The 13,535-nt window shown below is 43.9% G+C and overlaps 1 protein-coding gene across 2 annotated transcripts in view; it reads left to right on the forward strand.

The window, feature by feature from the left end:
- TM9SF4 (transmembrane 9 superfamily member 4) overlaps window positions 1-13,535 on the forward strand; it is a 55,677-nt gene that overhangs the window by 17,756 nt on the left and 24,386 nt on the right. For both annotated transcript variants that reach the window (XM_028169300.2, XM_007193300.2), the window contains exons 2-3: window positions 4,633-4,746; window positions 9,050-9,149. In XM_028169300.2, coding sequence (XP_028025101.1) covers window positions 4,633-4,746; window positions 9,050-9,149 — 214 coding nt within the window. The remainder of the gene's footprint in view (window positions 1-4,632; window positions 4,747-9,049; window positions 9,150-13,535) is intronic.

A 13,535-nucleotide genomic window follows, 5' to 3' on the forward strand; every position in this document is an offset into this window, starting at 1 on the left:
AATGATTTCACTCTTTTCAAATTTGTTAAGACTTGTTTTGTGACCTAACATGTGGTCTGTCCTGGGGAATGTTTCATGTGCACCTGAGTAGATGTGTATTCTTCTGCTGTTGGGTGGAAGGTTCTATATATGTCTGTTAGGTCCATTTGGTCTGTAGTGTTGTTCAAGTCAGCTGTTTAACAGTTTTCTATCTGGATGTTCTATCCAGTATTGTAATTGGGATATTAAAGTCCCCTACTATTATTGCATTGCTGTCAATTTCTCCCTTCAGATCTGTCAATATTTGCTTTATGTATTTAGGTGCTCTGATGTTGGGTGCATATATATTTATAATTATTTTATCTTCCTATTGAATTAACCCTTTTGTCATCATATAATGACCTTCTTTGTCTCTAGGCACAGCTTTTGACTGAAAGTCTATTTTGTCTGATATAAGTATAGCTACTCCTGCTTTCTTCTGGTTATTGTTTACATGGAACATCTTTTTCTGTCCTTTCACTTTCATTGTGTGTGTCTTTAGATGTGTCTCTTGCAGGCGGCATATCACTGGATCTTGTTTTTTTATCCATTCAGCCACTCTGTGTCTTTTGATTGGGAATTTAATCCATTTACTCCCCAGGTTATTCTAATGTGCATCAGGGTTGAGAACCAGTATCCTAGATGTACAGATAGGGTACAGAGGTAATAGATGTCTCAGGAATTCTCACAGTAGGTCCTTGGACAGCTGGAAAGGTGGGAGGTGTCAAGAACTCCTTAAATTTGAGGATTTGAAAAAAATCAGTTATCAAGGGGATATAGCAAAGATTAAGAACCGTAGTATTCAACCTGTATGTGAATGGATGATTTTATATTTTTATAGATCAGAGGTTAGTTGATGCTTATTGTTAGCCTGTTTGATAAGGATTTGTTGAGTACTCACATCAACAAAGCCAGACAAGTGATTAGTGCAGGTGGAGAGATGGCAGATACTTAAACCATAATACAACATGAAAAGTGCTATAGTAGGGCCTTAAACAAGTACAGATTTAAATACTTGTCAAATAACTTAAGCAGCAGTCTTTGAACATGTATAGATGTGAAAGTTCATTTGGGTGTTGGGTAGTTTCCAATTTCTTGCCTCTAGTGTCATCATAGAGATATTTGCCAAGTGCCTTGAAAAATAAGGAGGAAAGAGGATAATTCCTCCTGTGGGGATCTGAGGGGTTCTTGAAGGAAGCAACATTTCAACTGGACCTCCAAGTGTAGGTAGGACTTGAATTAGTTAAGGGCAAGTGTCTGAAACAGCCTGAGCAAAGGCCTTGAAGGCAGCCTCACCTGGGCAAGTCTGCTTGCCAAGGGCAGAGACAAACTTGGGGTCTTCCTGAAGGCTTAGAAAGAAAAGGTGGGAGGTGCTGATGGAAAGGCATCTTGGGGCCAGCAGGTAGAGTTCATTCCATACCAAGCTAGAATTGCTCTAACCTAGGCGTTCAAAACAGTGATGTTTTCTTTTGCCTAATTTATTTTATTATTTTTCTTAAGTGGTATAAATAGGTATAATCCCCAAAGAAAAACTAGAAAATACAGATATGCAAAAAAGGAAAACATCACTTCATTTTCTCAAACATAACTTTAAAAAAGAGGGGCATATCTTGCTGAGCAGGGTTCTATCCCCTGCTTTTTCTACATAAATCTAAAGCTTGAATATTCCTACTCAAGAAGTATATCATCATGTTTAATGACTACATAAAAGGATAAGTGGTTACACCATAATTTAACCTATTCCACTAATATTGGACATTTTACTATTGTAAGTTGTGAACTATTTCACTATTTTAAATAACCCTGTGGTGAACATCCTTTTATGTACATTTTGGCATATTTGTCATATTTTTCTTAACATGTCTAGAAGTAGAATTGCAGGGTCAAAGAGTATGCACTTCTGGGGGACTTTTTTGAGGGGAGGATTTTGATAGCGTCAAATTGCCCCCCAGAAATGTTTCAGTTTATAATCCCTCCAGCCATATGAAAATATCGAAACAGTGACATTTTAATATCTAAAACTAACAGTATCATCTTGGTATAGTCATTAATTCTAAACTGAACTTCTGAATTGCTTTTGGTTGCCAACTTATATTATTCAAAGATACTAGCATATTGTGGAAATAATTCTTTGCCATTTTTCATCTGTTGATCCTTCCTCTAAGATAAATTGATTTGTGATTTGTTGATAGTATCTATGTGTGAGGATTGTCTGTTTTCTGCATCATTTTTCAAAAATTTAGAGTTGGGTTATTATTTTTAAATGACTTTTGGCTGACATTTGATGTCAGTAATAGAGGGTTTGTCTTCCTTGCATTTAGTTAACTGGAATTCAGGTTCAAAGAGGAATTTGAGGAAAACAAAGGACAGGATTTATTTCTCTCACACAAAGCACTCAATCTAAGGACTGCCCAGTGAGGCCTAGCAAAGAGGGAGGGCTAGAATCTTCTGATGACTGGTCAAGTGGAGGAAATCCTCCACTTGATGGAGAGGAAATCAGAAGCTGTAACCAGCCCACAGTCAGTAGGCTTTCTCTCACAGAAAGAAAGAATAAAAATCTGTTTGTTGTTGCTGTATCAAGGCAAACCCATGCTACTAAAGGCTTCCCTTTATACGTGCATGGAATATCTCCAGAGGGATTTTCAAGGAACTGGTGCTAGCAGTTGTCTGTGGGGAGCTGAAGAGGGAGGAAGATTTATTTTTCATGGTTATACCCATTTGTACTGTGAATTACTGGATTGGCCAAAAAGTTTGTTCGGGTTTTTCCATAATCTTCGCGAATATTTACTGTATATGTTTTGCTTTTTCAAAACTTTTTTAACCTAGTTATTTTTTTAAAAGCCTCTCTTACCCATGGTTATGTAATATGTTAACATTAGAGGAAAGTGGGTGAAGAGTATATGGGAACTCTCATAGTATATTCTGTAAACCTAAATTTATTTAAAAATAAAAAGTTAAAAAAAAATGATAGAAGCGGGGAACATACTGACTTCCTATATAGAATCCTACCCCATGAGACATTTTTCACCTTTTTGTCTTGTCATTTCTTTTAAAGATCTTGCTTTCACCCCTAATTCTGCTGACCTTGTGATTACCAGATTCAATACAACTGTCTTAGCCATTTCTCACTGTTTTTGTTGGGGTCAGACTATTATTTCATATTTCATAATGCACATCAGCTGACAGATACTTATAAACATCACAGCAGATCAGAGGAAAGCACTCTATGAATATATTGCTTTTAAGAGTTTGACCAGGCTCTGTATCTAAACTAGTGCACAAGCTCAGAACCTTAAACTTTGAAAGCCAGTTTTCCTCAACTTGTGCTCCTGGTAAAAATACAGATGAGTCTACATTTTTGGCAAGCCCCCTGAGTGATTCTGATTCCCTATAACACTGAGTTCCAGAAAGAATCGTCTGAGAGAGAGTGTGTGTGTGTGTGTGTGTGTGTGTGTGTGGTGGTGATGGTGACTTGAAGGATGCGGGGACAAGGTGATCAGGAGGCTGTGGCCACTGTCCGATGGGAGGAAATGAGGGTCTGAAATGCCACAGCGGTAAAAGGGGTGGAGAGAGAAGGCAGATGCAGCCGCGCAATTGAGTTGGTGATCCAGGTGTGTGGACGACAAAGTTCCTTGTTCAAGCCAGGCAGAGGGAAAGAAGCTCTTCTAGTACCTTGAGGGGGCGAAGCATATTAATGAAGGGAAAGAGATGCTTTGATGGGGTACTTCTTGAGGTGGGTAATTGATCTTTCTTGCCTTTGATTACCAGGTGCCAGGCACTGGGGACACAGTCCCTGCTCCCACAGAGATTACATTCGAGTGAAGGGAGACAGATAATACACAAGTAAACAGATACATATGTCCATGTCAATTAGCTAAGTCCACGAAGAGAAGTGGAGTAAGGGATTGGAGAATGGGTAATAGGAGCCCTGAGGAGGCCATTTCAGACGGGCTAGTCAGTGGAGGCTTCTCTGAGGAAGTGACATTTGAGAGAGACCTGAATGAAATAAGGGATGAGACATGAGCCAGGCAGGCACCTGTGGGAAGGGCATTCTGATGGAGGGAGCAGTGAAGGTGATGGCCCTGAGGGGGTGGAGAAGGACTTGCTGTCAGGAGACAACAAGAAGGCTGGTGTAAACGGAGCTGAGGAGGCAGAGGATGGGAGGCGGTGGGGTCAGGACAATTTTGGAGACGGTTTGTAGGAAAATGTATTGGTAACATAGGAGCTTTCTGACAAAGCAAGCCTGTTGCTATGTAGAGAAATGGGAATTCATGGGACACTGTGGAGCTTTGTTTCCTGCTGGCCCAACAAGGCAGTGATACATGTGACATGATGAAAGGAACATTGCTCGAAGAGTGGGGAGCCGTGGTTCCTGTATTAGTCTGCCCTTTTGCCCTGCTGTTAATTACTGCACTCAATTTGTGGCTCGTTTCTGGAAGTGCAGGATCAGTGCCTCATGCACCCTTGGAGGCGTTTAGAGGGTAGCCCTTGGGGGGCCTCAGGCTTCTCAGCGTGGGGATGAGACTGCGTCAGTTAAAGCAGATGTGACAGTGCCCCAGAGGGTTGTTCACCTCTTTCCCCCATTCCGACTGCCACCTCTCTTCTTCCAAGCAGGATTGGTTGCCGTGGTCCCTGCTGCTTCTCTCTCTCACGTGTGATACAGGGGCCTTCTATGTTCCTGGGGTCGCACCAATCAACTTCCACCAGAACGACCCTGTAGAAATCAAGGTAAGTGCGTTCCTGGTCTGTAGGAGCCTCTGTGCTGGGCAACCTGGCCAGAGGACTGTGGTGAGCTGGTCACGTCCCTCCTGTGGTTGCAGAGAACCCAGGCCAGTGCTGCTTAGCCTGGGAGGAAGAGGATTCACTGCGCACGGCTGGGGCGGAAGTGGTGTCCCTCGGGCCCCGCAGTGCCGGGATCTCCGCCTCTCCTCTCTCTCTGCCTCTGGCTGTCTCTGCATCTCTGCCTGTATGAGTGCATTCTCTCTCTCTCTGTCCCTCTCTCTCTTTCTCTTTGGCTCTGGCTGTTTCTGGTTCTTCTTGTGTCTTTGTTTCTCTCTCACTTTCACTCGCTTCTGTGTCCATCTCTTTCTGTGTCTCCATCTCTCTCAACCTGCCTCCTTCTCTGTGACATCTCTGCCTCTCTCCATCCTCCTTTCTGTTACCGGCTTTCTCTGCATAACTCATATCATCTGTGTATACGCAGCCTATTATGGCCTTTTTTAAAAATTTTAGCTTCTGCCAGGATTCTCCAGTTCAGTATTTCCAAACGGTGCACTGCATATCTGAGTGGTGGTATATGAGATGATTTTAAGTGGCTGACACGTATGTTTTATTTTAATAGCTGTTTTCTTTTAATTATACTAGAAAATATAGCCATTACTTCAACTCATGATTTCATGGCTGTCGTTGGTTTTCCATTTTTAATAGTGTTAAAATGTTTGCTTCTTAAATAAAGGTATTTACCTGAAAATGAATCATATCCAAGAAAATAGCAGAATAAGTGGTAAGTAGATAGGGCAAGTTGGTACATGAGTGATTAGGATTTGAAAGCGTTGCCCTAAATCAGAGTCCAGAAGAACATCCAACTGGGCCACCTCACCTTTTCAGCCTAGATGCCCACCTGTGGGTCAGTCACCTGTGACAGGGTTATGGAAGAGTCCTTTAAAATATGGTTGATTGGGGCAGTGGGCAGACTGGCACGTTGGTTAATGACTCGGACTCTTGCTGGCATTCTCAGAGCCCTAAACACGGCTGAGGGTTGGTGGTGGATCTTCTTGGATCTCATTTCCCAGGAAACAAACTCTAAGGTGGAGGTTTGGTGCAAGAGATTTATTGACTAGGCGCTCAGGGTCGGCACTTGGGAGGGAGTAAGGGAAGCAGGACTGGGCAGAGGGAGATATTAAGCTGTGATACAACAGAGTCCTGTGGAAGGCTCTGGAACTGGAGTGGCCAGCTGCAGAGTTCTCCCACATTGAGGCGAGAGGACTGGCCACCAGACAAGGGGTGTGACCTTGTACCAGAGCTCCCAGCTATAGGGACTCCTCTCTACCATCACCCGAATATAACCACCCTTAATACTTTGGGTTATTTTTCTTAGTCTTTTTTTCTGTGCAGTGTTTACAGTGTAGGGTACTCGGCATTCTCACACTTCCATAAACCCCCAGCTTCTTGACTACCACATTGGTCCCCCATAGGCAAAATAACGTACAGTTGAAGTTTTTAAGTAGTCCTTCAAATCCTTAGTGATTCTGTACAAAGGACTAGCAAAACTTATAAAGTAATGAAAATAAATTCTGCTCCTAAAATGTACATTTCTTGTTGATGGGAATCACATCTTTACTGGTCTGTGCAAAAGCAAAGCAGTGAGATTGTGTGGAAATAAAGTTTTTATCCTGTCCTAAGCATCACAGTGTTCAAAAGGGGGTACAGAAGCCCAGAAAGTCACAAAGGACCATCCACCTGACATGCTGTCATGTACATGTGCCTTTGTTTGCCACCACATTTTGGGCATTTGCAAAATTGTCAGTTGCTACATGTCATGCTTATTTGGGGCATTAGATGCAAGCAACTTTTCATTATCCAGGGGGAGTTAACCAGTTTAGAGGTTAAAAATATAATACATTTGTGGAAAAACGAAAACTACCACTAATCAAGTTCTACAAGGGCTGGGATATTATCTTTCTCGGTTACTGCTGCGTCACCAGCTCCTAGTACATAGCCTGGTAGGGTGGATACATACATACGATCAATGACTATTAGAAAGTGTCTGCATTTAGAACTGTGTAGTAGTAACAAGCAAATGCGCCATTCCATGTGTTGCATTACTGTGAGCATCCCTCTTCCTTGGAAGTCAGACTTGTAATTTTCGGGAACAATAATTAAAGTCACCTTTATTGAGGATTATTTACATGCCAGGCATTATGCATGGCTTAGCTCAAGATGCCCCCCAAGAGCCCTGTGAGGCAGATACTGTATGTTTTAGGGATTTACTGAACATTTTACAGTTATGGAAACTGAGGCCCGAGGAAGTGAACCAACTTGCCCAAGGTCACATTGTGAGGGAGACATAGGGTTAGTTCAGAGCCCGGCTCTTAACCGCCGCAGTACCCTTCCTCCCAGTGCCTCTGCCAGAAGCCCCCTCCAGAGCAAAGTTTGTGGCATGGGGAGGACAGGGTAGCTCTGGCTTCAGTCCTGCCAAGCGGGGGCATGTGAGAGCGTACACCTTGGGTGGGAAGGGAGAGGGCAGGAGGGGACATAAAGGTGAGACTCAGTTTCTTTGTAATGTGGATTCTTTTTTGATTGTCCAGAAGGAGAGAAAGCTAAGAAACACAAAATAACAGGCTGTTATAACAGACAATAACTTTTTGGTCATTTTGCCTCAAGCAGTTCATGAAATGCTTAATAGAGGTCCCCCGTCCTTCAATCCAACATCTAAAAGCTCTGAAACTTAGAGTTTTTCTAAACTCATTGTAGGCGAGACCTAACCTGAACTGTTTATTAACTTTATTTTTCCCACTTAGTATGAATATTTTTGCATTTCCTTGTCATTGAATGTGGGGTACTGCTCCAGACTCAGCTGGGGGGTGTTATAAAACCCATGGTTTTATAATATACCACATTGCTCTTTTAAAATTAGAAAAATTCCTAATTCCAAAGCAAGAGTTTTAAGTAAGAATTGTGGACCTGGATTCTAAAAATTATTTATACTTTCAGATGGTGTATGAGGAATGGTTAATAGTTTTTAAATAGCAAAGATAATTTTAGTTGCATTTAAGTTAAAATTTGGGACTTCCCTGGTCGTCCAGTGGTTAAGACTTCGCCTTCCAATGCAGGGGGTGCGGGTTTGATCCCTGGTCGGGGAGCTCAGATCCCACATGCCTCGCCGCCAAAAAACCAAAACATAAGACAGAAGCAATATTGTAACAAATTCAATAAAGACTTCAAAAATGGTCTACATCAAAAAAATCTTTAAAAATAAAAAAAAGGTCCACATCAAAAAAAACACTTTAAAATAATTTATTAATTAATTAAATTTTATTTTTTTGCAACATTTTGATTGGCTCTATTTTATCCATGTTTTGGGGAGTTGTCTGTGGCTGTCACTGTTTCCAGAGCTGCATTCTGTGTGCTTGCATCACTTCCTAAATGTTCTTCTTCATGGTCTTCTTAAACTTCGTCTTTGATGGTTGCATAATATTTAATTGAACGAATATATTGTGGTTTATTGACCAATTTCCCATTATGGGGCTTTTAGCTGTTTTTCCATTTTTTTCTCTCTTTTTTCATTGTGCAAACATTTATTGAGCACCTACTGTGTACCTAGATCTGTAGGCACGGTGGTTACATAGGTAAGCGAGATACATATGGTCCTTGCCCTCATGGAGCTTAATCTTAAATTCTAGTAGGGGAGCCTGATTTCTCTGGAAAACAATAACAAAAACATAAAATAATTACATTTTATCAGACGTGCTACAAAGATAACTGGAAGTGTTGAAATACAGAAGATGAGGGAATTCCTTTGATAAGATGATTAGGAAAGGACTCGAAGGTGAGGGGATTTAAGGTGAGACCAAATGTGAGAAGGAGGCAGCGAGTCGGGCAGAGAGGAGCAGGTTGAAAGCCTGAAGCAGGAGAGGGCTGGCCGGGCTCAGGGAACTAGAGGCAAAAGACCACTGTGGTTAGGAATGAGGAGGGAGCTCTTTGTTCCTGAAGTTTCTTCCCTTATTTGGAGTTATTTCCTTAGGAAAGATGCCCAGAAGTGAAATTACAGGGTCAGAGGATATCAGCATGTGAAGGACTCTGAGTATATATTGGATTTGGTTGTGATTTTAAACAAAATCTATAATGTAATCTAAAACTAGTGAACTGTGAAATAATTGTATAGTATACCAGAGTTGTGTCTGCTGTGGTTAGTTTGCTTATTAGGTAATAATGCCGAGTATACTAAAGATGAGTGGGTACCAGGGAGGATTACTGGAACAGTCATCTTCATTTCTGGGTTGAGGAATAATGGCCTCTCTTCTCCCACTAGGCTGTGAAGCTCACCAGCTCTCGCACCCAGCTGCCTTATGAATACTACTCACTGCCCTTCTGCCAGCCCAGCAAAATAACCTACAAGGCAGAGAATCTGGGTAAGTTCTTCTCTCACACTGCTGTCACGCTATCCCAAAGAGGAACCCAGATCTTTTCATAATGTTAATAGCAGTTAACCCTTATATAGCACCTACCGTGTGCTGCACACCATTCTACATAGTTTATATACAGATTAGCTTATTTAATCCTCATAACATCCTGAAGGAGGTAGTTGTGGTGTTTATTCCCATTTTACAGGGTAAGTGACTTGCCTCTGGTTATACTGTTAATTAATGGCTAAACTGGGCTTGGAATCCATGTAGTCAGGCTTCAGAGCTGGAGCCCTTAGCTACTGCTCCGACTGGCTCTCCTTGATTTCTAGATATCCCCTTCTGTTTCTTGCGGCTTCTGTAACCTGCTCTGCTTTTAATTAAAAGAATGAGTGATTATCTCTGGCCCTAATGGAAGCAGGGACATCACCATAGTTCTTGCTAAGCTGTGCAGGCCTTGCCTCAAATAATGTGTGAAGCACCCAGTGCAGTGTCTGGCATATGTGTTCATAAATAGTAGCCATTTTATTTTAATTCAGATAATTCTTTGCTGGAATTTCAGGCTTAAAGGAAAAGACATTTGGTGGCCTCTATTGAGGACATGGTTATTAGTACATACTCTGCCATCTCAGTGTTAAGTCCTGGAGATAAAAACTTGGAAGGATACCCTCCCTGACTTCAAGGAACTTAAGAGACTTTCCTATTCTCTTATAGCTTAGGGAGGGGAAAGGAGAGAACTGGCTCTTGAGCAGTCCCCTGAAAGGGCTGCCTTCTCCATCGGGGCTACCCATGGCTCAGATGTTTCCAGAACCCCTAGCCAACAGGTGTACCTACTGCCAGGTATTGGATGTCCCAGACCAGCTGGGGCAGGCCTCAACCAAAAGCAGGCAGCACCGCCAGTCCCGAAGTCTCGCCTTGTGCAGTTGGACGGAGGTCGGTCTCGGGGCCTGGGCTGCTCCTGCTGCCTGCCGCTTACCCTTCTTTTCTCTCCACACCATGCCGTGCCCCGGCCACCTTGCCGCTGCTGGGAAGCCTGACCTGCTGTGTCCTCCAGACCCCTCACAGCAGCTCCTCCCTTCCCCTGTGAGCTGGTGTGGCTTCATCTACAGCCCAAGGCTGAGCAGTTGGGCACACCTCAGTGTGATGCTGCGTGACCTTAACCTCCGTGAAGCTGGGGAATGTTCCTGCCTCATAGAAATGGAAACTTCCATGTACAAGAGTTATCCTGCCACAGTGTATCTCATTCCAGCTTTGTGTGGTGCCTCCCTCTGTGGCCTAGGGGCTCTTTGAGCAGCGGGATCATGTCTTACATGTCTCTCTCTGCCACTTCTGACCCAGTGTCTGACACATAGTTGTCATTCAGTAGAAGTTATTGTCCTCCCTGAGTGGAGCAGAAACAGCCTTGATTGAGTGCCTGTTGGGTCGCAAGCCTTGTACTCTACGTCCTCATCATCATCACTGTTAATACTTAAAGGGCTCTAACAATGAGCCGGGCATTGTTCTAAGCACGTCTGTGCTTACCTTAGTTAATTCTCACAACAGCCCTCTGAGGTAGCTACTCTTACTATCCCCTTATCACAGATAAGGGAAGTGAGGCACAGGAGGTGAAGTCACTTGCTACAGGTCACTCACCGAGTTGGTGGCAGAGCCCAGGAGCTCTGGCTTCAGGGTCCATAGCCTTCAGCAGTACACTCTGCGCACTGTCTTACTTGGTTCCGACTGTAGCTCAGCAAAGCCAGGTATGAGGGCCCCCATGCCATAGTAGAGGGCACAGCAGCTTCAGAGGTTTGAAAAACTTGCTTGTGGTCACATGGTCAATGGGTAGAGAAATTGAGAGCTTAACCCAGGTTTTTTAACTCTAAAAACAGAATTCTTTCTATTGTCCAGACTGCCTTTTCCAGAAAGGTTCATTTGGGCTGTCCAAGGGCTGTGCTCCTGATTATCATGTTGGTGGAGATTCATATCGTGGCGGGGGGGGGGGGGTGGGGGCATGTCTGCGGCAGATGTACTGGAATATAACATCAGACTCGCTTAGAGGGTCCACTCAGCTTGTTGCTCGTTTAGTGTGGCTGGCTGTCTGCTCCCAGCTTTAAAAATTAGAATGAATACTTCCGTATTAGAAGTGAGCTGTTCCAGGCCAGTATGTCCTCTTTCTTAGTTTAAATGTATCAATAATTTCTAAATATCAAGAAATGATACCCACCTTACTTGATCTTCAGCCCTGTTCCTCTCTCTGTATGTTCTTCCTTTCCTCAAGTGAGTTCCTTATTGACCTTACTGAAAAGAAGTGAGTGGTAGGGCATGGTGTAGAGGAAAGAGCCCAGGGGCTTAGCACTACCACAGTCACTGTCATAGGCTAGTCACTATCTGGGTCTGGTTCTCAGCATTGTCATCTGTAAAATGGCAGAGGATGACCCAGATCATTTCAGCAGTGGACCATGCAGATATCTTATTGGTGTTCTTGCCCTCCCACTGGCCAGTCCATCCCTGGGTTTTGCATACTCACCTGCGTAACTAGCCTTCTAAAGGAGGGGGAAAGCGGGGGAGAGGTGTAGAGACCTTCATCCAGGCCCCTTTTTACCCTCCCCGCTCTCCTGAGTGGCCTCATCCACACTTGTCAGAGTGCTACTTTGCACAGCTTAGTGGTTCTCCCCACTGTGGTAAAGCCTGTGGCCCTGCCACTTACCATCTGTATCCCAACAACTCACAGCTTCTATCTATAGATAGCCCTGACCTTTCCTCTGACCCTCATATTTGGATATCTGACTGCCTGCTTGACATAGCCACTTGACATATCCAAACTGAAAAAATGCCTTCAGTCTAAATTTGCTGTTTTTCCCATTTTCCCCCCAACTGGAACTTGGTTGTAGAAGCCTCATAGTCTTCCTGATATGCACCACTCCTCACTCATCCTTTGTGTCAGCCAGCACCAACACCCCTAGATTTCACCTCCTCAGTAGCTCCTGAATCTGTGTACTTGTTTCCACCCTCAGTATACCCTCTAATCCAGCCACCATCACCACCCACTTGCATAGCTGACTGCCATCGCCCCCAGCCAGTTCCGTGCATCTTCGATACTTTCTTCACAAAACAGCCAGAGTGATCTGTAACTAGAACTAGATAATGTCTTCTGCTGCCCCTGTTAGAAACCCTTTATTGGTTTTTGTGGCTCTCTCGATAGAGATCAAACTTGCCGTTGGCCCACAGGCCCCCTGAGGTCCAGCTCCGGCCCGTCTCTCCAGCGCGCCTCAAGTCACCCTTGCTGTGTGCACTACAGCCGCACAGGCCTCTTACGTTTACTGCATCGTCCCCCTGCCTTCCCCCCCGCCCCCCAACCAGGCAGGGAGCCTTTGTGCGTGCTGTTCCCTTCTGTCTAGAATAGTCTTCCCCTATCTCTTTGCCTAGTTAAGGCTCTCTTCCTTTAGAGCTCACTTCAAGCATTACTTCCTCAGAGAAGCTGTCCTAGACCTACTCCCCCACATCTAGAACAAGTTCCTCATATTGTACTGTATCTTCTCATTATCCTGATTAATCAATCTGTCTTTCCACTAGACCATAAGCTCCATATGTCTGTTCAACATTTTTTCTCCAGAGCCCAGCATATAACCAATATCCAGTGGATGTTTGGGAAGGAATGAATGAATGAACGAATGAATGACTAGGCCAAGAGTCCCACATCAAGTGGGTCCACACTGGTAGGCAGCTGTTAGACCAGGCGTGTGTGGGCATTAGTGCCGCCTGTGGGCTTTGGTAGGTCTCCTTCGGCTTGCGCCAGTTCCACCTCATCCCAGTAGAAGTGTTAGAATGGCTCAGAATGAAATCACCGTTGGGTTTAGTTGACAGGCCCTAACTGCTCGGTGCCTGCTCTTGGGACGTCTGGCAGCAGGTTTCTCTGAGGCAGTAGGCATGCAAGGGGTGTGCCAGTTCGTTAAGTTAAAAAGATGTTTTGGCTGAAAAATCTCAGTTGCTGCATTTTACCCTACCTCCCTTCCTCCCTGAACCAGGATCTGAAGATGGAGAAATAAATAGGAAACATTATCTGCCCTTAAAGAGCTCATAATGAGGTATGAGGACAAAAACTTAACCCATCAACATATTGTACAAAGTCACATCACTGACATATGAAAAGGTGCAGAAGTGATGCTGGTGATAAAGATAGTATTTGTTGTCTTCCCACTCTGTGCCTGGTACTTTATTTCTCACTGTAACCCTGTGAGATGGGTACTATTATCCCCATTTTACAGATGAGGAAATTGAGGCTCATTGAGGTTAAGGTACTTACCAAGACTGCTAAGCTAGTCAGTGGCAGAGCCAGGGTTCAGTAGCCCTCTCTTCACCACTGTACGATGCTGCCTCTGTGCAGAGGGCAATCCGAGGAGGGAGTGACGAACTCAG

The sequence above is a fragment of the Balaenoptera acutorostrata genome, chromosome 15 (genome assembly GCF_949987535.1).
Source record: "Balaenoptera acutorostrata chromosome 15, mBalAcu1.1, whole genome shotgun sequence".
Lineage (NCBI taxonomy): Eukaryota > Metazoa > Chordata > Mammalia > Artiodactyla > Balaenopteridae > Balaenoptera > Balaenoptera acutorostrata.